General features: G+C 45.6%; 1 protein-coding gene across 1 annotated transcript in view; it reads left to right on the top strand.

Annotated features, from left to right (window-relative positions):
• KCNH8 (potassium voltage-gated channel subfamily H member 8) overlaps nucleotides 1–24,045 on the top strand; it is a 915,601-nt gene that overhangs the window by 651,166 nt on the left and 240,390 nt on the right. Inside the window, exon 7 of the mRNA XM_069212070.1 lies at nucleotides 774–981. Within this exon, the coding sequence (XP_069068171.1) occupies nucleotides 774–981 (208 nt within the window). The remainder of the gene's footprint in view (nucleotides 1–773; nucleotides 982–24,045) is intronic.

The raw sequence follows: 24,045 nt of genomic DNA, 5'->3' as shown, positions 1-24,045 counted from the left end.
TTGAAAGATCAGACAAAATATGCCCATTTACTATTTTACACTTGGCAGTTGTGCTAAATCTGAATAGAACTAGACTTTCTTTATATTTATGAAATCTTCATAAAATCAATAATTTGTGATTTTGTAAATGCCATGCAGTCTAAACATCAGGAACAGTGCTTAAAAGAGCTTTGAAGCACGAATATTTGTGTCTTTTGGTTCCAGACTGACTCTTGCTAGCATCTGTAAGTCCCTGGAGAAAGAGTGGTCCCTTGCCTTATTGGCTTCTGCTTAACTGATAGAGAGTCAACAAACTCACTGCCAAAAACAATTCCAGAAGGCTCTTTTTAAACTTATTTTATCTGGGTGTGGTCAGAAATTAAACTCAACTTTTCTGGGTGTGGTCAGAAATGACATTTTCTACAAAAAAGGGCAGTAGGTGAAAATGTGGGCAACATGATTTCCTGGAGTATGCCACACCATGTCTGGGACCTGACGGCTGCCACAGTGACATCGTCCAAATGTTCATCTCACCTGTGTGTCTCTTGAAGTTTAAATACAGTGATGTGTTGTGATGGTACTTGTGAATTGAGGGTAGATCCTACCAGAGGTGCCACCGACTGTGGCCAGTGGCACTTCGGGAACGTGGTGTCTGGTCTGTTGATGCAACTACATGGAAGTTTTGTCATGGTGGATTGTTCATTCCAGCTAGACAACATCACGACTGCCCTTCGTTTACGTGGCACAATCTTACCAGTAAAGATCAGTTCTCTTGGTGTGCTTTCCTCTTGCAGGTGTCTCTGGTGCATCTTCTGAAGACCATCCGGCTGCTGCGGCTCTTGCGGCTCCTACAGAAGCTAGACCGGTACTCCCAGCACAGCACCATTGTCCTGACTCTTCTCATGTCCATGTTTGCATTGCTGGCTCATTGGATGGCCTGCATCTGGTATGTGCTTGGGAAGATGGAGATGGCCGGAAACAACCCGCTCACATGGGATATCGGTAAGGAAAATTCAGCTGCCTTTCTCAGTATTTGCACCTCACTCTTAATTGTGTTCACTCTTTACTATGAGGACATTCTGGGGGTCATTCTGACCCTGGCGGTCATTGACCGCCAGGGCCAACGACCGCGGAAGCACCGCCAACAGGCTGGCGGTGCTTCCTGGCCAATTCTGACCGCAGCGGTAAAGCTGCGGTCAGAAAAGGGAAACCGGCGGTTTCCTGCCGGTTTTCCCCTGGCCAAAGGAATCCTCCGCCATGGGGATTCCGACCCCCTTCCCGCCATCCTGTTCCTGGCGGTTCTTACCGCCAGGAACAGGATGGCGGGAACAGGTGTCGTGGGGCCCCTGGGGGCCCCTGCCACTGGCATGGGCAGTGCAGGGGCCCCCTAACAGGGCCCCATAAAGATTTTCAGTGTCTGCTGTGCAGACACTGAAAATCGCGACGGGTGCCACTGCACCCGTCGCACCCCTTCAACTCCGCCGGCTCCATTCGGAGCCGGCTTCATTGTGGAAGGGGCTTTCCTGCTGGGCCGGCGGGCGGCCTTCTGGCGGTCGCCCGCCGGCCCAGCGGGAAAGTCAGAATGACCGCCGCGGTCATTTGACCGCGGTACGGTCTTTTGGCGGTTCCCGCCAGGCGGGCGGCTTCTGCCACCCGCCGGGGTCGGAATGACCCCCTCTGTGCCATAAAATGCCAATTTTCAATCATGATGTATCAATGAGAACTAGCCACTGATAATTTGGCATGGTCTTACTTCTAAAACATTGGTCTTCGTGTCCTATCTGATAATCTGTTGGTCTGAAGAGATTTTCTCCAATGGATTAAATATATGCCATGCGTGGGTCTGTCTAGTTTTTCATGGTTAATGTGCATTCTAAACACCACCAGCTGGGTCACATTTGTTTGGGAATCTGTGCCAGCAGAACAAAGGATAGATAGATAAAGTGCTTGCTTGTAGTACATCTCTGAACCATTTGGACGCCTTTTTCGAAATGTGGAGAGATCTCCCAGTTAAAGCAGTTTTATAGACTGAGAGAATGTATCAGATTAGAGTGTAGTTTCTTCCACCCCACATATACTCCTTTTTTCTCTGACTTGACATTTCTTTAGTCTGATAATCCCCCTTCTAATTAAGGTATTGCCCACTTTTTCCAATGATGGTTTCTAAAAAATGGGATTCAGTATTTGCCCAATATTTACATTCTAGGAGGTGAGGGAAATAATATGATTTCCATTGGCTATACAGCAGGTTGCAGCTATGTGTGCATGAACAGCATCCTATTAAAGATAAAGAAAAATTAGAAGGAAGGTTTCTACAATGCTATTTGTAAAGGTATGAGGGCAGAGTTACTGCACTTCGGGCATAATCTCTGCACTTGTGGTGGAATCTCTTCACTCGGGGTGAAATCTCTGCATTCGGGATGAAATCTCCACACGGTGCATTCTTTGCAGTGTACCATGTGGACATTCTGCCCCGCATATGTTAATTAGCACACTCAGGAGCAGGTGAACACTTTGGACCAGCATATCGCTGAGCTATGCATCAAAGACAAGAATCTCATGTTCGGGGTCCAATCCAAAACCCACATTAGAAATACAATGAGCTCCACAGCAAACGTCCTTCCACATCTCCTTAGAGATAGGGATACGCGAAATCACAGTATTTATCAAAATGAATTTATCGAAGCTCCATGAACGTTTTGTGAAATTACACAGATTTAGACTTTTATATCGAAATGTGGTTTGCTGGTATCTTGTGTCCAGAGCCTACTACCAAAGGCCTATGAGTCCTAAAAATACCACAGACCTCCCCAGCGCCACCCAACGTTTACCATCATCGGTGGACCGTCTTCAGGGCCAGAGGATCACTAGATCTCAAAGCATCAATGTATGTAAATGTGGACCCTGGAGCACCAATTAGAATCCTGTCAACTGGGCTCCCTACTGGAATAAATAAAACCACAACAAACTTTGAAGTAAAAGTACAGCAGAGCACAGGAAGTCCATTCAAATCTGGAAACAGCATCAGCCACAAGGTAATACTTTGACAATAAGTAAGGGGTGCGTCTGATGGCTGTTTTATGGCATTTGCATTGATTCTGCCTCTTATTTAAGGAGTGACTGGGTCTATCTGGAGTGTCGACTATTTCCAAAATCAGACAAAATTTTACATATTAGGAAATCAAATCCGAATCATTCATGAATGGGAAAACTCTTTGGGGGTGGGTGGGGCTGCACCAGAGACCTAGGGTTCAAAGGTCAATATTGATTATCTTATGCAGACAGAATCGTCACAAATCCACCCAGGATTTCCAGGGGTGTATGTTTTCATCATCAGGTGCTACTGTCTGCTGCTTGCACACCCTGTTTTCAAAGAAAAACTCTGAAAACCTCAGAAAAAACTTATCTTGTGATTCTAGTGAGCAACGACAGTTAGCACTAGACTGGCTTTCTCAATTTACATATATAAAGTCTGGTTAGTGCCCAAAACATCTCTTTCCAGGTGTGAGTTCGGTCTCCCGGTTTTCACAACTAGGTTTTGTGGAATTTGGCTCTTGTAAACTGCAAACGTTCTACATTCACAAGGACAGGGACAGCCGTGTCAGCTTTCCAGAGCGGTTAGCTCTGTAAACACATACAATCTCACCCATTTGTGTTTATTCTCAAACCATCTATATGTGGTTTCCAACCCATTATAGACATGCAATTTTGCTCTTTCCTGTAAGAGGCCAGTTATTTTCCATGGAGGGAAGGCCTCCACAGTTCATGTGGTAGTACAAGGTGGCATTGTTAGGGATGGGTGGAATTGGTGGAGTTTTATTCCTCGGAATTACTTTAAAATTCCATGGAATTACACGGAATTCGGCCAAGGCGCAGAGTGGATATCTTAATGTGCAACGCAAGAGTATGTAAGTACACCATAGGGAATGCACTTCACAGCATACCCCTCAATGCCCTTATATACTTATGTAAAGGCACCAAGGGGTATGTTGTGCACTCAAGGGCAGTCCATACACCCCAGTGCCCTTATATACTTATGTAAGGGCATCAAGGGCTATCAACTCCAGTGAATACCACTCAGCGTCCTTACATACTTATGAAGGGTGCCAAGAGATATGCAGTGCACTGCAGTGATACTTTACAGGGCTGGAAGACGGAGTAGACCCTCAATGTATGACATTCACTGCGGGTTAAACTTTAATCTGCAGTGATTTTTAAACATAGAGGGACTGCTCCCTCTTCCAGCTCTGTTTAAAACCATTACAGTACTGATTTAACTTGGCCGGCAGAATTAAGTAGCAATTCCATGTTACATGAGTAATGTGGAATTACTCCAATTCGGACATCGGAATAAAAAATTCTGACCACCCCTAATGGGTTATTGGAAATGTAATTCCTACGTGATTTACTCGTGCAGAATTTTCCACCTAGTAGAAATTCTTACTCAGTACATTTTGCACATCAAAGTTCTGGAAATCTGTGGTTGATGTAGATGTCCGGGACGCCTGTATGGGCCTTTTGTGAATCCCACAAAAATCAAATAACTTCTGCAAACACAGGATTAAGGGGGTCATTCTGACCCTGGCGGCCGGTGGCCGCCAGGGCCACCGACCACGGGAGCACCGCCAACAGGCTGGCGGTGCTCCCACGAGCATTCTGACCGCGGCGGTTCAGCCGCGGTCAGAAGCGGAAAGTCGGCGGTCTCCCGCCGACTTTCCACTGCTCGGGGGAATCCTCCATGGCTGTGGAGCGCGCTCCGCAGCCATGGGGATTCTGACACCCCCTACCGCCATCCTGTTCCTGGCGGGTCTCCCGCCAGGAACAGGATGGCGGTAGGGGGTGCCACGGGGCCCCTGGGGGCCCCTGCAGTGCCCATGCCCATGGCATGGGCACTGCAGGGGCCCCCATAAGAGGGCCCCGCAAAGTATTTCAGTGTCTGCTATGCAGACACTGAAATACGCGACGGGTGCAAACTGCACCCGTCGCACCCCTGCAACTACGCCGGCTCAATTCTGAGCCGGCGTCCTCGTTGCAGGGGCATTTCCTCTGGGCCGGCGGGCGCTCTTTTGGAGAGCGCCCGCCGGCCCAGAGGAAATGTTAGAATGGCCGCCGCGGTCTTGTGACCGCGGTGCCGTCATTTGGCGGCGGAACCTTGGCGGACGGCCTCCGCCGTCCGCCAAGGTTAAAATCAGGCCCTAAATCTTTGCAAGTTTATCAAACACAACTTTAGGAATAAGGCCTTTTTGCTTTAAGTCCTCTACATGATACATCCTAAACTAATAGAAACAATATTAGTAAATGTAAATGACACTTAAGGATGGTGGGAGGTTAGACTTTAATCAACCACGCCTAACAAAAAAACTGAAGTAAAAATAAACCGGGTAAGATAACCCTTATTCTTCACATGATACCTCTTCCCTTCCTACAAAGCTATTCCCTGTACCAGCCCAACCAAGAAGCTTCCTGGCAAGGATCCTCATAGTGGGCCTGAGGTAGCCAGCATGGTTGGGTGCAAAGCCTGGATTTGCAAATTCACAAGCTTCCCAACCACAAAAAGGTAAGTTGCAATACACAAAAGGCACATTTCAGACTGGAATTACTTTCTGACTCTCAAAATGACACTTGTCACCGATTCAGTAGAAGGGGGTGGCTAAAAGGGCCCCTCCTCCAACCAAATTCTAATGATTTACCACTGGAGCTGAAAAACTATTGACCTGATTCCTAAGGAGATGGTTGCCCATTCACAAAGATGTTCACACAGGATAGCGTCCACCTATCGTTTGTTTGGCATGGGGGAGCAGACAGTTATTCGGGGGACCCCTGGGTGCACCCCCAGGTGTAACTCACTGCATGCCACCTTTACATTTTGAAAGCTTCTCCTTTCTCTTTATAGAACCGGGACTGCTATGAAAAATAATTTGCAATTCAGTGAATGTAATTACAGGGAAGGAGTTTTTCTACTCATCCCTTATTTTCAATCATTCTCAAGTAATCACTAAAAGGCTTCTGCCTCATGCATCCTAATGGGGGCAGGGCCTTCTGCAATGATTATTACATCAATCGTAGCACAAAGATCACAGCAGGTCGCAAAGGCACTCTGTGTGCAAAAAGCAATGATGCTTTGGGATCCCACCTCCAGAGGTTGGTCCCTTGGTTCTTAAACCCTGATATGAAAAGGTGAGCTCTTACATGAAAAACCTTTTCCGTGAGCAGTTATGTTGTAACCCCGACCTAGATGTGACGTGCCTGTGAGGTTTCAGGAGTCAACTTTGTGAATTGGCCCTGGATCACATAATTTACTAGTTTGTTTAGATAGTTTTTTTGCAAGTGCCTCTGACTTGGTCTCAACTACCTACACTTACTATGATGCACTTGGAAGGACAAGTGCAGGCGTGCCAAGTGTCCGACCCTATATTATGCTCATTAGAATGTTGCTACGGGCCGCAAGGTCTAAGCTGGACATGTTGAAGTGGAACTCCATTGAAAGGAGGAACGTCTCTTCCACAACATTGATGGTGCATGATGGATCATTAGATTGGAAGCCTTACTCCTTACCACTCGCCGACAGGACCCATCCGCAGAAAGACTTGTGATTTCAAGTAGTGCTATTATCTAAAAGAAGAATGATGCCAACATCTCACCACACCTCAGTCGTATCACCATTCTACTTGCCACAGAGGAAAGCACAATGCAGGCTATAGAGTAGTTGCAGTTCAGTCAATGGGTAGCCCTTATATCTAGGACCATGGGAATCAGGAAGTCTGTGGCCACAGCTTTTCCACAAATTATTATGGATTTGCCACATTTGCCACATTAATCCATCATCTGCTGCCTAATCTGCAGATTTTTTAAAAAAATAGCTTCTAGTTCAAATGGTTTAAAAGTTATTAAAAATGTGGCAACTTATTTGTGCGCAGTGAAATGCCCTTCACAAAGATTGACTGGTCATCATTCAGCTGCTTATTTCTGCATTTAGTGGTTAAACTGGCGGTAATGAGATTACATTTTGCCCAGACAGTGTTGTGAGTAAAAATGACAAAATAATGAAGTAATACTATCAACAAATGTGCCACATTGGGCTGCATAATTTGCATTTTCTTGCACAAAATTTAGCCAACCCTGCCACATAATTCCAGTGGCCCTGCCTATACCTACTGTAGGCGCCGTTCACTTTTCACACTTAACTAATCCCTTCACGATCAGCTATGCTTGATCCTTTTTAAACACAAAAACTGTAAATTTGCTCAGTGCACCCCGTCCGCGACGGGCGAAGCAGCCCAAAGGAGCTTATGTTCTGAATGGCCACAAATGAATCTTTTCTATGGATCCCATTCACACGGTGGCTGCGGCTTGTCTTGCAGGCCCAGGGGGCTGTCTCAGGTGGCTGAGAGACGAATAAAGGATCTGCGCTAAACCTGTTTAAAATTTTACATTTCACCACTCGCCTGAAAGGTTCATTTCCAAACCTCATTTCAACCAATGCAGCCTCCCCTTTTCTCCTCTCTCCTCTTATCTGACACCAGCTTGAGATGTTGGTATTGAAAATGTCACCCGCGTAACGAGCCCGCGCGCTGCCTCTCCCCCCGCCGCGCTTCCCTTTCACTGCGCGACACTCTTCCCATCTTCATGCTCCCCTATTAAAATCCTCTGAAGGATGCTGACATCATGAAGGGCTTGCTCTTTATGTCCTGTTTGGATGAGCACAGAGCTCTCTACCTACCTTTCCGCTCGTGATGTCCCTGCATTTCCAAGGGATATCGCTTGTCTAGTGGTGTGAAGACAAGCTATTGACAACCACCACATTGTGAGAGAGAGGCCTAGTCACTCTGCGCTAGCCTAGACCACGCCCACCTAAGGAGCTGGAATACGGGACGTGTGGTCTGGGGTAGGGGTGAGCAGATGTTTAATTATGGTTGCATAGGTGGAGAGACTCGGGCAATTGCTCAAGAAATGATGAAGTTTCCCAAGTTTGCCTCAGGCCGGCATGGCCAAAGTCAGCCATATATGGTTCCAGTGCTTAATTTGAGCTGGTGCTTGGCACAAGCACTTAATTGTCAACACTCGCTCTAGTGCCACTGCCTGGTTAATTTTTAAATGAGCACAGCACCCGTAAGTCAAATCACATTGAAAATGAAAAATACCAGCCTCTCACGCCATTATTATAGCTTTGTGTGGCCTGAAATAGTCTGAAGTGTCACACTTGCAGGAGTGCAATTGTTGGGTGTTATGTTGGTACTATCCTTGGCAGTGCTGGTAGGGGCACTGCGTGGCCTTCCGAGAAGGGCCCTGGCACTTAATTTTGTATACATTAAGCACTGTCTGCAGCAGGATGTCGCAGCCAACATGGATGAGCCATCGTGCACTAGGGGTATAGGTTTCCACGGTGTGATGGCTGTCCAGCTGTGTCATGTCTTTTCTATGCTACTGATGTCTCACGCTGGAACTTCCAGCATTAGGGGGAGGCGATGGAGCTCTGCACCGCCTAAATGATTGCCCCTCCTGGCCCAGTGCGGGTGCAGAAAATTTGCTATTGAGCTAAGGGCCCCTTTCTTTCAGTTATTTTGTTTTGGTTCTCAATTTCTCAGGTTTGCGCATAGCATAGCTGGCAAACGTTTGTCCAAAAAATGCACAAATTTGACCAGAGGTTTCCTGATTCCAGGCAAATAATGTTGTTGCCTGTGCTTTGTTGCCCATATTTGTTAAAATATGGAGCACTTCCAAATCCGCTGGAATAAACACAAAATACTGTATTTTACATTTGATAAACACTAAAAAAACACCAGAGCTGATGACCACCCCCCTACCGTTCCACAGTCATGAAAGAACCCTCCCCCCCCCAAACAAACACACCTCATTCGGTCACAAGTACTCCCCAAAGTGGTCTATGGAAACACCTCCCTCATCCACTTTACAAACTCACCTTCACTCTCGAAAGGTTTCTTGAATATAGTGGGCACATTAGCTAGTGGAGATAACATCCCCCACCAACATGGCACCAACGCAGGCTGTTCCCAGTGATAATGTTGCTGTTGTAATCTGTCCTTAAATGTTTCTCACACACTCCTGTCCTGTCCCAGCACAGCACTCTTCCAACATTCACACTTATGAAGGTTGGTGAGATTGTGAAGGCTTTGTCCACTCTGGCACCAGAGATTGCACTAAACTCTTACTCATACTTTAATGATTAGTTGGTGCTACTCTTCATTAGTCCTAGCCTTACTCTCCCTCGTTCCAGTCCTCATTATATGAGTGAAGCCCACCCCAAGACAGAGCTGCTCTACGTTGGCTATTAATAAACTCCTGTCCACCAATGAGTTGGGAGAAGTATTTTCTCTTCCCAGCATGACTCTGGAACCCTTGTAAGATCCAGGAAGTCCCGTCATCATCTACGTGAGGGCGGCGGGAGGGCATTTAGGGACATATTTACAAGTCCCTAGCGCCACCCTGCACCGCCCTACCATCATTTTTATTTATGCTAAGGCGGTGTTAAGGAGGCCTTTCTCCCATGCCACATTTACAAAGTGGCGCAATGCATTGCATTGCTTGCTTTGCGCCACTTTGTACACCTTTGCACCGCAGTATGCCTGTGCCAGGCATAATGTATGCAAGGGGGTTGTTCCGACACAGGGAGGTCCAAAAAAAGGCGCAGTGAAATCTACAACATTTCACTGCACCATTTTTTCCATCATTTTCAATGCCTGCTCATAGCAGGCATTAAGACGATGCACCCATTTTAATCGGTGGGCCTCCCTGTGTTTTGCTGCACTAGGAAAATGCTAGTTCAGCAAAACGCGACAATAGCATAAAAAATGTTGACGCTATTGTCCTAAAGACAGCCATGGTGCGACGTATTGTAGATACGGCGCAACCATGGTGTCGTTAGATGGGGCAGGAGTAACGCAAGAAAAGTGGCGCATCGGCACCAATGCGCTACTTTCTTGTAAATATGCCCCTTAGTACTCAGAATGTAAACCTAACCAGTAATTGACATGTAAACTCCCTTCATCCCTGTTCTCCTTCTGAACAAATCCAGAGCACCTGACCATAGTGATACCAAAGGATGTCCCAGTAGTGCCCTAACAGTGAAGGAGCTGGGTGTGAAAAATCAACACCCTGCTGCAGTCAAGTCTGGGATTTTCACAATTTGCTTCCCTCCACCATGGTCGGACTGGCTTAAAAGGCAATCTGACAGTTTAGTTTATGGGCTGGTTTCATGGCTGGTTGTGGGCTGGCTTGTGATGTAGTGGTTTTGTGGCTGTGGGTGGGTTAATGTTGTGTTGTCAACATCTTTAAATAAAGGCTAGGTGACGGTAGCAAGCAGCACTGTGCAGGCTGCAGATGCGGTTATCTCACCCCATGCAGCATGGATGGACCAATCGCACTTTGTGGGTAGTAAAGCAGGGATGTGTCAATGTTTTTATCTTTTAGACTGCAAGGGAACATCGACATTTTCACTGCCACGTTTCTTGAATATTACCACACATTGCCTGCAACACAAGAAATGCATGTGGTTCCCCACCCCTCAAAGTCCACCTAGACAGCATGTCTTGAAATGTCCAAAGGTTTTTGAATTACAGATGTGAACTACTTTCCTACAACCCATTTCATAAATGGGGGCCACTTTTATTTTGGTGACCAAGCTTATTTTCTGCTCCAGTCTGATCCTGTCCACCATCTCTAGGACGTCTAGGGTTAAAAAAGCGTGCCCATCCACCACCTTTAATGTGGCCGAAAATATGCCCTCCTGCTCTAGCTGACCCCACTCCTATTTGCAAGAGTCCCTGGGGAAGCAACTCCACACTGCTCTTCTAAATTACCACCTTTACCCAGCAGGAAGAGACATGCAGGAGACGTAACTGCAGCCACTACACAGAATGGACCGACCACAGAGTGTCCTGGCTTAAGGAGACAGAAAAACCCGCCAAAGGCGCGTGGGGAGTAAGGGATATTTATCCCATCCCATTGGCGGGGCTTGATTTTATTTAGCTAATGTAGAGTGGTTCTTTCTGTGGATCTATAATGGAAAGCATGGGGGTGAGGAAAAGGAAATGTAGATAATGCAAAATGCACACAACTTTATGTCCCCATAGTAAAGCCTATTGCACTGCATTTTCACCCAGTTAATTAAAAACAATACTCCATGGTTCACATAGTGTGAGACTCCTAGTATTTAAAAAATGTAGGATGGAGGAGGGATCCTACCTGACAAAATGTTCCTACTTTTTCTCAGAGCCCCGCGGTCCATACCGTAAGAAGCCCACCTCAAACTTGCACGGAAAGCACCCCTCTGGGTTGCAGTGCAAAGCGGGGTTCAACTCAAAATTCTATGCATGACGCGTGAGATACTCTTGAGTCCGGCTCCTGATTGCAGTCTCAGGCTCCTATTCTCAGTCAAGTGTTAGTCCCTATTCAGGTACAAACGTCTGTTTTTCAAATCAAATCAAATCATTAACATTTATAAAGCGCGCTACTCACCCGTGCGGGTCTCAAGGAGCTAGGGGGGAGGGGTGGTTACTGCTGCTCGAAAAGCCAGGTCTTGAGGAGTCTCCGGAATGCGGAGTGGTCCTGGGTGGTCCTGAGGCTGGTGGGGAGGGTGTTCCAATGATTTGCCTCAATTAGGAATGTGCTGTGTGATCCCGTATCCCACCGGTGGATGCCAGGATGAGTTTCACCATGTGAAACCTAGTGCAAACTGTGTGGGCAAACCGTATGAGTCCTGAGTTGTAGCGCCTCAGAATGGGGTAAACACACTTGCAATCAGCACAATCAGCAAAACCACCCAAATTATGCAACTACTCCATCTTGAGTAATTAAGAGTACTCTGGGGCAAAAGTCTTAGTACAGGAGTACATAAGCAATAAACTAAGAGTGAGCAACTGTTGGCTACTGCTGTTCACATCCTGTAGCATTTAGGCCCTCATTAAGAGTTTTGGAGGTCTCTGAGCTTGACCGCCCGCCACACTGTGGGCGGATATCCAGCAGTAGCCATGCTGGTGGGCAGTGGCGCTCTGGCGTTGCTACCACCTGCACTGCCCCGCCAGTAGGACGTTGCCAGCCGTATTAAGACCATTAATACGGCCTGGAGGTGTCCTGCTGGCCGGGCTCTGCCAGCGGTGGCAGCGCCCCTTCCCATTCCCTGCCGGACGACCTCCTCGCCAGACAAGGTAAGTCGGGCGTCCGACGGGGGGGAGGTGGGAGTTTGGGGGGGCGTTGTGTGTGAGTGTGTGGTGTCTGCGTGTGTGTATGAATGTGCACGTGTGAATGCGACTGTGAGTGTTATGGTGTATGCGTGGTTGTATGCGTGTAAGTGAATGCGTTTATGAATGTTGAAGTGAGTGTGTGACTGCATGTCAGTGTGTATGTGTGGGAGTACACGTGTTTGGATGTTTGTGTGTATGCATACCTGAATGCATGTGAGTATATGTGAGTGAATGCGTGTATGGAATCGTGTGAGTATATGTGAGTAAATGCATGTTTAGATGTATGTCAGTATGTGTGAGTGAATGCGTGTATGGATGTGTGTGAGTATGTGTGAGTGAATGTATGTATGGATGCGTGTGAGTAAATGCGTGTATGGGTGAGTGTGAGTGAATGCATGTATGGATGAGTGTGAGTGGATGCCTGTCTGGAAGTGTGGATGTATGCGTGGTGCGTGTGGGTGTCTGTGAGCATGCATTCGGGGAGGGGGCTTAGGGGGCGAAGGCTGTCATATGAGTAGGGGGCGCTATGTGAGTAGGGGGAGTACTATGTGAGTAGGGGTAGTGGGGGGTGCTGTGACTGTGGGGTGTCAGGTGCTTGCTGGGGGGGAGTCATCTACCGGTGACAGGGAAGAAATTCCCTGTCACCGGTAGCCCTACCACCATGGTTTTCATGGTGGTGCTACTGCTGCATAAACCATGGCTGTAGGCCAGCTCCTAATACCGCCTGTGATCCTTTGTGGATTGCTGGGTCAGAGATGAACATCTCCAGCCCGGCGGTTCATACCGCCATGACGGAATGAGTGGAAAAGTGGCGGGTTGGCAGCAGCCAACCTGCCACACTCATTATGTTGCGATCTTCGATACCGCCACATTAACCCTGGCGGTTGATAGACCTCCAGGGTAATAATGACCACCTTAGTGTTATTTTCTTAGTGCAAAATGTATCCTCTGGCCCACTTTGGAAGCGAGGGTGAACTAAGAAAAAAGAGCTTAATGCTCGATTATGCTTCTCACATGAGTAATCTTAATTACAAGTAGGTTTGCAATAATTATAAGTAATCATGCTATAGAGAATTACGTAAGTTACACCCACACCTACACATTACCCCCTCCCCATCATAAGGTACAAAACTCAGAATGGCAACATAATTGTGCACCCGTTAAATACTGCACCCAGTGGCATCACACATTTTGTGTGTGTTGCATTAAGGCACCAGTTATATAATAGGGTATATCTCCCAATACTGTTTTTTTATTTTTATTTAAACAAGCACACACTGAAGAACTGAAACTGAGAGAAGTAACAGCGGGATGATGGACTTCAGACTACAGAGTCCATCTGCAAATTCAGTCACTGCAGCCGTAATGTCACCCAGAACAAAGGCAAAATCCTCACCTGATGTGGGACTGGTCTTAGTGAAATGAACACCATAACCACACCAAGAGCCTGATTTAAAGTTTGGTGGATGGTATATGCCATCACAAACGTAACAGATATCCTATCCTATATATTATAAGTGCATTATATTCTCTGACACTTGTAATAAAGTGGAAAGGCTATCCGCCAACCTATGAATCAGGCCCTAAGTCATCATGTAATGACATACATCTGTCCGTAAAGGATCAACAATATTTCTCCATGATGATGCAAGGTGAATTGCTCTGAAGTGGTGACAAGGTGAAATGTTTGTAGGTGCAGACAACATCATAAATACACAGAAAGCAATGAACAACAGTTCTCCTTCTAAACAAGGAGTGGTGCTGCCATAAAACAAGGTAAACCTTAGAGTGCCACCTAGCTGCAGAGGCAGATAACTGCACATGGCTTGTAAAATTCCTTTTACTGTGTATAGAGGGCGCTTCTGAGGCAAAGTAGCAATTTGCGTGGATGGTTGAAAGTCTTTCTCCCATTTTTCCTAACTGGTTCTCACAAAGAAAAATGGAAGGAAAGTAATTTGACATACTTGCTAGAAGTATTAACCAACAACTTCTTGCAAATCATCTATATTTGTGTAGGTCTGGTTGTTTAATAATCCCTGTTAAAATATTTGAGTAAATTGATTTTTCGCAGTTTTGTTGGTTTACTAACTGAGGAAATTGCTTTTGCCTCAAACTCAGCACCATCTTTCAAAAGTAGAGAAAATTGTAAACTTTTAAACACAGGGAAACTACAGTAAACACAGGGAGGTCCAGTGTTTGATTTGCGGCGACATTCTAATTTTGGAATAACAAACGTGTGCGCTCCATTCTTTATGACATGAGTGACCAGAAATATCCATAGAAACCTGTCTGGATGTGTTATTGTCATGACTCTTCTGCTCAATTTTCCTTAGCTGACCTTTTCCACTTTATGCTCTTTAGGCAAAGGGTTCAGGTGAAGATATACAAGATCACTAAAAAAAGATTGTCTTAGGGACTAACCTTCACAGCAATAACTAGCAAAGCCACAAGGTCTTTTTTCTTATTTAAAAAAAAGGATTTTTAATTGATTGACCTATGAGCATGGTTGTGTGGATTGCTGAGTGAGGGACTGAGACAATGAGCCAACGAGTCAGCAAATAGGTAGGTGAGTGTGAGCATGGAATGGTAAATCAGTAATACAACAAGTAAGTGCATGGACGGCCACTGCCAAGTTGGTAGCAGAGGACTGTTCTCCAGTCCCACAGTTGGTGATGTCATTCACCCATTCATTCATCTATCCACATGCCTAGTTGTTCACTTATTTATCCTCAATAACCCAAATTGACCCACTCACAGAACTCCGCCTACAGTGGCTCACCAACTCATAAAACCCAACAATCAATTAATTAATCAGCATTTATAAAGCACAGCTTATCACCCGGGGGGTCTCAAGATGCTAGCCAGGAGTCGCGGGTCAGTCGAAGGGCTGACAAAAACATGCACAAACTCAGCTACCAATTGCCAACCATTTTAATTATACAAAGAGACCTATTGGCTTTGTCCATCCTTTTCTATTGTATTGTGCGTAAATAAATGATCCTCCAGCAGAAGCTTTCAGTGTAATCTTAAATAATACTGAACAGCCAACTAAAATGAGAGAGGAAACAAAAAAGAGGAGCAAGACCCATTTTTAGTACTACCAATAAACACTTGTAATGAATAGAGTAGGTGGGGCATTGGGTACTATTGATACTCCCTGAAGGGACTAGAACAAACTGTATGTTTCAGATACGGCGCTCATAAACCCATAGACAGAGAAGGGATCGCATTTTGGTTTTGTGTACATGCGCATGTTATGTGAAGATGGAGCCAATGACGCAAGAACCCAAGTGTTTGCCACCACAATGAGTATATCACTCCCCTCTGACAGACCATCTCATCTCTTCACATTATCAGAAAAACCATTAAAACTGTTCTTCGAGGCCCCGTTTGGAATTTGCAACCTAGTCAAGCCTAGTGATCTGTGCAAAAGGGTTTGAAAGCAACGAAAATGGAGGAAGGTCTCTCTATGTTGAGGTCCCCAAACTTTGGGAAAACTTTCACTTGATGCTAAAGTCTCAACACAGAGGATGTCTACAAACTGATCAGGAAGAACTTGAAAGCAGGACAGTCAAGGCAAAACCTTGGCTGATAGCATGACAGAACTCCCTCCTCTCTCTATCTCGAAAACTGGGCTTCTTTCTCCCTGATTACTCCATCCAAAAATAGGTCTCGCCTCAAGGAAATGCTTTTCATTCACAATCGATAGCTTCTCAGAATATCCAATGACACGGTAAGCAGCTGGGGCCAGCACTACATGCATCTGAAGGCAGAGATGGCCCACCTAGAAATGAAGAACAAGGAACAAGAATCAACAGCAAGGTTGTGTGCTGCACTTTACTAAACTCAAAAAAATTAACAATTCAAATAGATTGTGTATTGAAAGCAAGAGTGTGAACACTAAATCCATAATGAAGCATGGTCCTCGCTTGCACAGAAACTGCATGAAATCGTTGCAGGCACCATGCTGAGATGATCATTATGGAAGACTCCGTTACTTTGCTGATGACATTAAAATATATTTCCACCATAACAAATTGTCCTTCATCTTCACCATTCTGAACTCACTCAAAGCTACCTCCTGCAAAAGCGGAAAACATTCCTCCTCAGTCATCAGGAATCTGCAAGCAAAAGTCCTCACATTCTTTCTCTACACTGAAAGTGCCTAGCTAACCTTGGGCATCTTTTCGGACAGCCACAAAGTCGACAAATTCTCCCCTGCTGAGAATGCCTACAACAGATTCAGCTGACCTTGTCAATTTCCGCTCTGTAAGCATTCAGGTATAGGAGGACATTAGGAGCACAGAATTCCATCAGCACGACTAACCTACATCAAAACTATCAACCAGAATTCACATACCATGTTTAAGTGTTGAAACAGCCACGCTCCAAGTAGTAGATGAAGCTGTCTTTTCCAAAGACAAGAACAACCCTGCCTCCTGTTTGTTTTCTTTGCATCTTTCAATATCGTCAACACTCAAGCATCGATACACACATTGAAAACTTGCATTAGGCTTCACTGGGCATATTCCTACAATGAATGACATCCTACCTCACCCACCAACAGCAACTCCGTCAGACAGGAAATACCAAATCCCAACTCTCCCTTTCACATGCGTTGTCCCCCATGGCTGTGTCTTGTCATCATTTTTTTCAATATTTACAGGAATCCATTGGCAACAATCCCTGCAGAAGAAACCAAACTTGTCTCAACCAAGAAAATACAGAGACGCAAAACCTGGTTTGAATACATCCAAACCTGGATGTCAAGAAACTGCCAGAAACTAAACCCTACAGATAGCGAATTCCTATTGTTTGACAACATCACTAAATATTCTCTGACTCAGTCATGTCTCTCCAACATAAACCTAACATGCTTTACACCCAACTGACAAAGCAAACCAAATCCCTCTGATTCACTCTCAAAACAAACCTCTCACTTAGAGAACAAACTGTCGAGAAGTCTAAGGCTGGATTATTTTACCCCTCTCTATCTCACAACAACATTTCAAGCTCTAGTCCTCTGCCACCTACATGAAGGCAATGCCCTGTTTGACGGTATCTCAGAGACTTCTCAGGCCCCATGAAAGCAACCTTCATCCAGCACCATGGCTCACTAGGGGGCTGTAGAAATCCAACTTCATCACCATTGTGCTAAAGGATCTACACTGACTTCCCTGGAAGCTCCATGCAAGATCAATTTCAAGGTCAGCTGCATCACGTACAAGGCCTTCTATACCAAGAACCCTGTCTACCTAGTCAATAAATCAATAAAGTCTGAATGAATGAGTGCAAGACGAGGAGTGCCCACATTGCCATATTAAATGCTAAACACTGCAGGAAGATGAATACAAGGCTTCTGGGCATAAGTCCCCAGGATGATAAACAAAACCCCCGCCCACATCATTCCATGGGACAACACAGGCGCTGGATGCATTTTTTTTTCTCCAAATAATTGGGTGTCCCGGTCCCACCTGGGACATCCCACAACATATTTAACACGGGGGCCGTGGGGTGAGGCCCATGGTTCTCGTGGTCCTGCTGGCTCCCCTGACAGCACCCATCCAATAGGGAAGGTGTTGGACTTTGGCGGGGTTATATTTACCATTCCCACTTCAGCATAAGCAATGGTAGGGGAAATGTTGGACTTTGGAAGGGTTAGATTTACAATTCACACTTCAATTTAAGCTACAGTAGGAAAAGTGCTGGTATGTGTAGGGATTCAATTCACTAGTCCCACTTCAACCTAAGCAACAGTAAGAAAAGAGTTGAACTTTTTGAGAGGCAAACTTACTGTTCACACTTCAAAGTTAGCAAAATCAGGGGCAATGCTAGACTTTGGAGGGGTTAGATTTACTATTTCTACTTCAATCTAAACAACAGTAGAGAAATTGTTGGGCTTTTGAGGAGTTAGATTTACCATTTCCACTCCAACATAAGCACAATCAGGGAACGTGATGGATTTTGGAAGAGTTAGATATACTATTCCATTCCCTAAACATTAAAAAACATTTAAATATCCAACAACATAAACAACATAAACATTTTCAAAATAATATAAATATGTGTTATAAATACAAACAAGTAAATGTAATTGAAAAAAAACAATAAAAAAGTAATAAAATAAAAATAATTTAATATAAAAAATAAATAAATGTAACATGAATACACTTTCCACCCTACTATCAAATAAGACAATTAAAAACCTTAAAAATGAAATATACATAAAACAATAAGAACATCAAAATAGTAATTAAATAAAATGTATTTAAGAATGGTTATTAGTAAATACATGTATCAATGAATGATCAATTAAATAAAATACAATGTATTATTGATATCACAAATAATCACGTAATTATGATATAATTGATTACAATTAAATATTTAATTAACATAAAATAAATGAAAAACATGTATAATGTATAATTTGAATTAGTGCTAGCCTTAGTCTCCTACAAACCCAACAACCTACTTCTCATTATTATTAATTATTCATTAAAATTTAAATTATACAATAAATACCGCAAAATACAATTAAATAATTAAATTAATAATCAATTAAATATTTTACAGAATTACAAATTAAATATGTAGTGAACATCACAAATTAAGTTAACATTAACTTATGAAATAAATAGCTTCACACCCTACATCCTAGACTATAGAAAATTTAAATTAGACATTAAAAATGCACATAAATAAGTAAAATCCTTTGCTTGCACCTGGATGCACTTTGCAGGACATTTCAATGACTTTGTATCCAGTTCACACACAAAGCCACTGTTCTGTCAGTCCTGGTTAAACACTTTAGAGTTTTATTCCAGCTGACTCTAACCTGGGCACACCTGGTTGCATAAAGAGGCCTACAAGGATATTTAACCCCTACTAGGGACGTAGCTTTAGGGTGGTTGTTTGGGGTGTGACACCCTCCATATAAATGCACTCGTGGCTTGGTAGTTGGGGCCTGGAATCATATCTACTAGGTCTCTCTTGGTTTTAATGGTCATTGTCATTTCAATAAGAGGTTTTAACCTGTGCATTTTTTGGATCAGGAGTTCAACTATGTATAGTAAACAGTTTACCAGGAAAGTAGTAAATGTGTGCCCACAGAAGTACACCTCGAATGGGGGCACATTTACTACGTTTTGGAAATGACAAACCTTGGCAGTAGTAGGCTTGAAATGCTGCGCCAGTCTTAGGTTTCCAGGTTTAAAGGTGATTTGACAAATGCTTGCAAATAGTCTAACCACTGGCAAACCCTCCGGGTAGCTTTCCAACTCATTATTTTTGACCCACTGTGCGCCTCTAGACAGAAGCCCACCTAATGCAAATCAATGCAGACCCTATTTCTCATTAGAAGAGTCCATCCCAAACCTTGCCCATCTCATCACCACCCTGGGGCCTACCACTTTTATAGTTGGGAGATTTGAGATTCGCACCCCCTGAATTTCACTGATTAAGCTACGCCTGTGTCCTCCACATGCCTCCTGCCTAGCCCACCTCACAAACCTGCCCGCTCACCCGGCCCTTCAGACAGGCCTGCCTGTTACCAACTCAACTTTACCAGAGTCCAGCAAGCCTCTCCCCCAGCTGCCCTCCAGCAGCAATGGCCCCAAAACCCCCAGTCCAGTTCACCTTTCTCTTCAGTCCAGCTAGTCTCTCTCCAACCCTCTCTTTCCTCCACCCAGCCCAGCACCTCGCTACCCTCCGTCCATCTTAGCTACCCCTTCCTAGCCCCAGCTCCAACCACCCCACCCCTTAATCCACCAAGCCTCTTCCCAGCCCCCTCTCCCCTCCACCCAGCCCAGCACCTCACCCCTACCCCCCAGACCAGACGCCACTCTCTAACCTCTCCCCGCTCACCTCTCCCCACAATCCAGCAGGTCTCTCCCCACCACACTCTTCCCTTCTCCCAGCCCAGCACCTCACCCCTACCCCTAGCCCAGCCTCTCCTCCCTAACCTGTCCCCAGCCCTCTCATCCCTCCACCTAGCCTGGCACCTCACCTCTACTCACTACAGCACAGCCGCCCCTCCCTAACCTCTCCCCGCTCACCCCTCGCCACAATCCGGAAGGCTTCTCCCCACTGCACTCTTCCCTCCGCCCAGCCCAGCACCATAACCCTACCCCCAGCCCAACCTCTCCTTCCTAACCTGTCCTTAGCCCTCTCTTCCCTCCACCCAGCCTGGCACCTCACCTCTACTCACCACAGCCCAGCCGCTCCTCCCTAACCTCTCCTCGCTTACCTCTCACCACAATCCAGCAGGCTTCTTCCCACCACACTTTTCCCTCCACCCAGCCCAGCACCTCACCCCAACCCCCAGCCCAACCTCTCCTCCCTAACCTGTCCCCAGCCCTCTCTTCCCTCCACCTAGCCCAGCACCTCACCCCTACCCCAGCCAGCCGCCCCTCCCTAACCTGTCCCCAGCCCTCTCTTCCCTCCACCCAGCCCAGCACCTCACCCCAACCCCCCAGCCCAGCCTCTCCTCCCTAACCTGTCCCCAGCCCTCTCATCCCTCCACCTAGCCTGGCACCTCACCTCTACTCACTACAGCCCAGGCGCCCCTCCCTAACCTCTCCCTGCTCACCCCTCCCCACAATCCAGAAGGCTTCTCCCCACTGCACTCTTCCCTCCGCCCAGCCCAGCACCTTACCCCTACCCCCAGCCCAGCCTCTCCTCCCTAACCTGTCCCCAGCCCTCTCTTCCCTCCACCCAGCCCGGCACCTCACCTCTTCTCACCACAGCCTAGCCGCCCCTCCCTAACCTCTACCCGCTCAGCCCTCCCCACAATCCACAAGGCTTCTCCCCACCACACTCTTCCCTCCACCCAGCCCAGCACCATAACCCTACCCCCAGCCCAACCTCTCCTTCCTAACCTGTCCTTAGCCCTCTCTTCCCTCCACCCAGCCTGGCACCTCACCTCTACTCACCACAGCCCAGCCGCTCCACCCTAACCTCTCCCCGCTTACCTCTCACCACAATCCAGCAGGCTTCTTCCCACCACACTTTTCCTTCCACCCAGCCCAGCACCTCACCCCAACCCCCCAGCCCAGCCTCTCCTCCCTAACCTGTCCCCAGCCCTCTCTTCCCTCCACCTAGCCCAGCACTTCACCCCTACCCCAGCCAGCCGCCCCTCCCTAACATGTCCCCAGCCCTCTCTTCCCTCACCCCTACCCCCAGTCAGCCGCCCTCCCTAACCTGTCCCCAGCCCTCTCTTCCCTCCACCCAGCCCAGCACCTCACCCCAAACCCCCAGCCCAGCCTCTCCTCCCTCACCTCTCCCCAGTCCTCTCTTCCCCCACCCCTACCCCCAGCCAGCCGCCCTCCCCCACGCCTGGTGTAATTACTCTGACTGCCCCACTTCTTTGCTTTGCTGCTGATTGCCTGGTTCACTCGGCGCCCCTCAGAAGGAGCCGAGCATTTCTAATTCATGGGAAGCAGGGGAGATCAATGGAAAGGAAATTGTTCCTGAAATAGAAATGTGTGTATAGCAGAAAACCCTTTTGCAAGCGGACAATTAACAAGCCTGGACTCGATCGACTAATTCTCTTTGAGTTAGAAGTGTAAGACCCTTTAAGTGTGGAGGCAGCTAATTAGAGAGAGGTTTTCCAGACACATTTGTTGCTGCCATTCCTGCGGGCTGACACCAAAGTTTCTCAATGCCTAGAGTTAAATGAAAGGGAGGGACTCCTGCAGCAATGTGCAGTGGAAAACATGCGCTCCTCCTGGTCCACTGACCCTTTGTCTCTTTCCATTTTCATGTGTCTTTCTTTTTTTCTTTGTTTTGTTTCTACTTACCATCTTTCTTTTTCTTCTTTTTCATGTTTGTCTCATTTTTAACTTCTCTTCCTATCATATTTACTCTTTTCCTCTTGCAGTTTTCTTTTTTCTTCTTTTCTTCCCACTTTCCTTCCTTCTGTGTTCGGTTTTCTAAATGTATTTTTCTTACTTCTTTGTTTTTAATGTTGTGTTTCCTTCTACCTTTCCTTCTTCCACTCAAATATTTGTTTTGTATGTTTTTATGTTTTGTAGTTTCTTTCATACTTGAAGTATTTGTTTCTCTACTATTTGCTTTCTCTTTTTTCCTATATTTCTTTCAATTTTCTTTATCCTTCTTTTCTTTTTTCTATTCTGTTCTTTCTTCCTTCTTTTCATTTGTTTTTCTTTCCTTACTCGTTCTTTTCCCCACTTTCTACGTATCGCTTTGTTTTGTTTTATGCTTGTCTCTTTGCCTCTTTCGTTTCACGTACTGTTATTTTCCTTTTCCTTGTATTCACTCTTCCTTCTTCCCCTCCATATTACTCATTTTTTACTTTCAGTCTCTACCTGTCTAATTTGTACTGTGTTTTTCTGGAGAAGCAAGTCTATAGTGCCTCTAAATTGCCTTTTGTGGCATAAAATAGTGCTAGATGAATCGTCCTAAAAATATAGGGGCATATTTACAAGGAGCTTGCGCCGCCACTGCATGAGTTTTCTTGATGCAGCGGCGACACATTCAGTGCTCCATATTTGCATTGTGACGCATTAGGCAAAATGTGTCAATGTTCTCTCCTGTGCATCATTTTTTACCTGTGCTACAACCAGCTGCACCAGGTTAAGTTAATCATATGCAAGGTAGGCGTTCCCTCTTAAAATCCCAAGCAGAACGGACACATACATATTTACAACTTTTTAGGGAAGTGACGCATCATTGGCAAATGACACACAGAGTCGAAAATGCATCAAAATTCCTACGCCACTTTAACCCGGGTGTGGCTTTGCAATAGGAATCTGACCAGCTGAAGTCACTTTACACACTGGAATATGTCTGTATTTCACATCCCCTCTGCTAGGAGTGGGTCTACACATGTTGTAGGACTCCTTGACCAAACTGGGACCATGGCACCTTTTCAGCAAGTCAATATGACATTGCGTATGTTTTTAAAGGGACAGGTCAGGATTGTCACTTCACCATGGAGAAGGGGTCCCCAGGTCCAGGCCTGCGCACAGCAAAGGACAACAGGTAAGTACAAACATAAGGTAGGTAATACATGTATTGCCACTTCATATTCACTGTCACTCACTATGTCACACATACCCAGGTCTCTACATACACATAAGTTCACTATGCCGACTGTAACGTGACACTTAGACATACTACAGACATTACCTCTTCCATCCAGGACCAATGTAAAAGTGTATATGGTGATATTTCACCATTTTACAGTCTTTTATATTGGTTCTGAAGCATTAGGCTACTAGCGTGATTTAAAACTGATGCAGAACTTCTAAATTTTGACACATTGTTGAAGTTGGATCAGTTCTGAAGTCAACTTCAGCAATTCACCACTTTTGAGGCTAATCCGTTACGGCAAAGTTCCCACAGATGTGTCAGAATTTCTGACACACCATTAGTCCTTATGCCATGGTGCCCCATATTGTAAATATGATGCATTCATGGTATCATAAAGGATTTCTGCATATTGTAAGTATTTTTGATGCATCGCTGCTGCAACGCATTGTTGCACAATTTCTTGCAAATATGGCCGATAATGTTCCTTGATGGGGTCGTGGGACACTAGTTTTTGGAGTTTCTCTGAGTTACTCCTCAGCCCCATCCTTCGTCATTGTATGAGCAAAAGAAATATAATTCTTTGGGTTCAGAGATACAGAGTAGTAAGCATTAACTGGAAGAGTCATTTAATATATAAATGTGCATACAAAATGCTGTGAAGTTGATTCATAAAGGTGTGACCTAAATGTTTAAACTATACACTTGTCTCACGAAACGTGTATTCACAAGTAAAGACTTATTTTTCTCTATCATATTTTTTTAAATATACATAACATTCTCCTTCACGCATTGTGTAATAACACAGAATATG

Source organism: Pleurodeles waltl, chromosome 10 (genome assembly GCF_031143425.1).
Source record: "Pleurodeles waltl isolate 20211129_DDA chromosome 10, aPleWal1.hap1.20221129, whole genome shotgun sequence".
NCBI lineage: Eukaryota > Metazoa > Chordata > Amphibia > Caudata > Salamandridae > Pleurodeles > Pleurodeles waltl.
The sequence above is the reverse complement of the archived record's forward strand: the minus strand, read 5'-3'. Positions and strand labels throughout refer to the sequence as shown.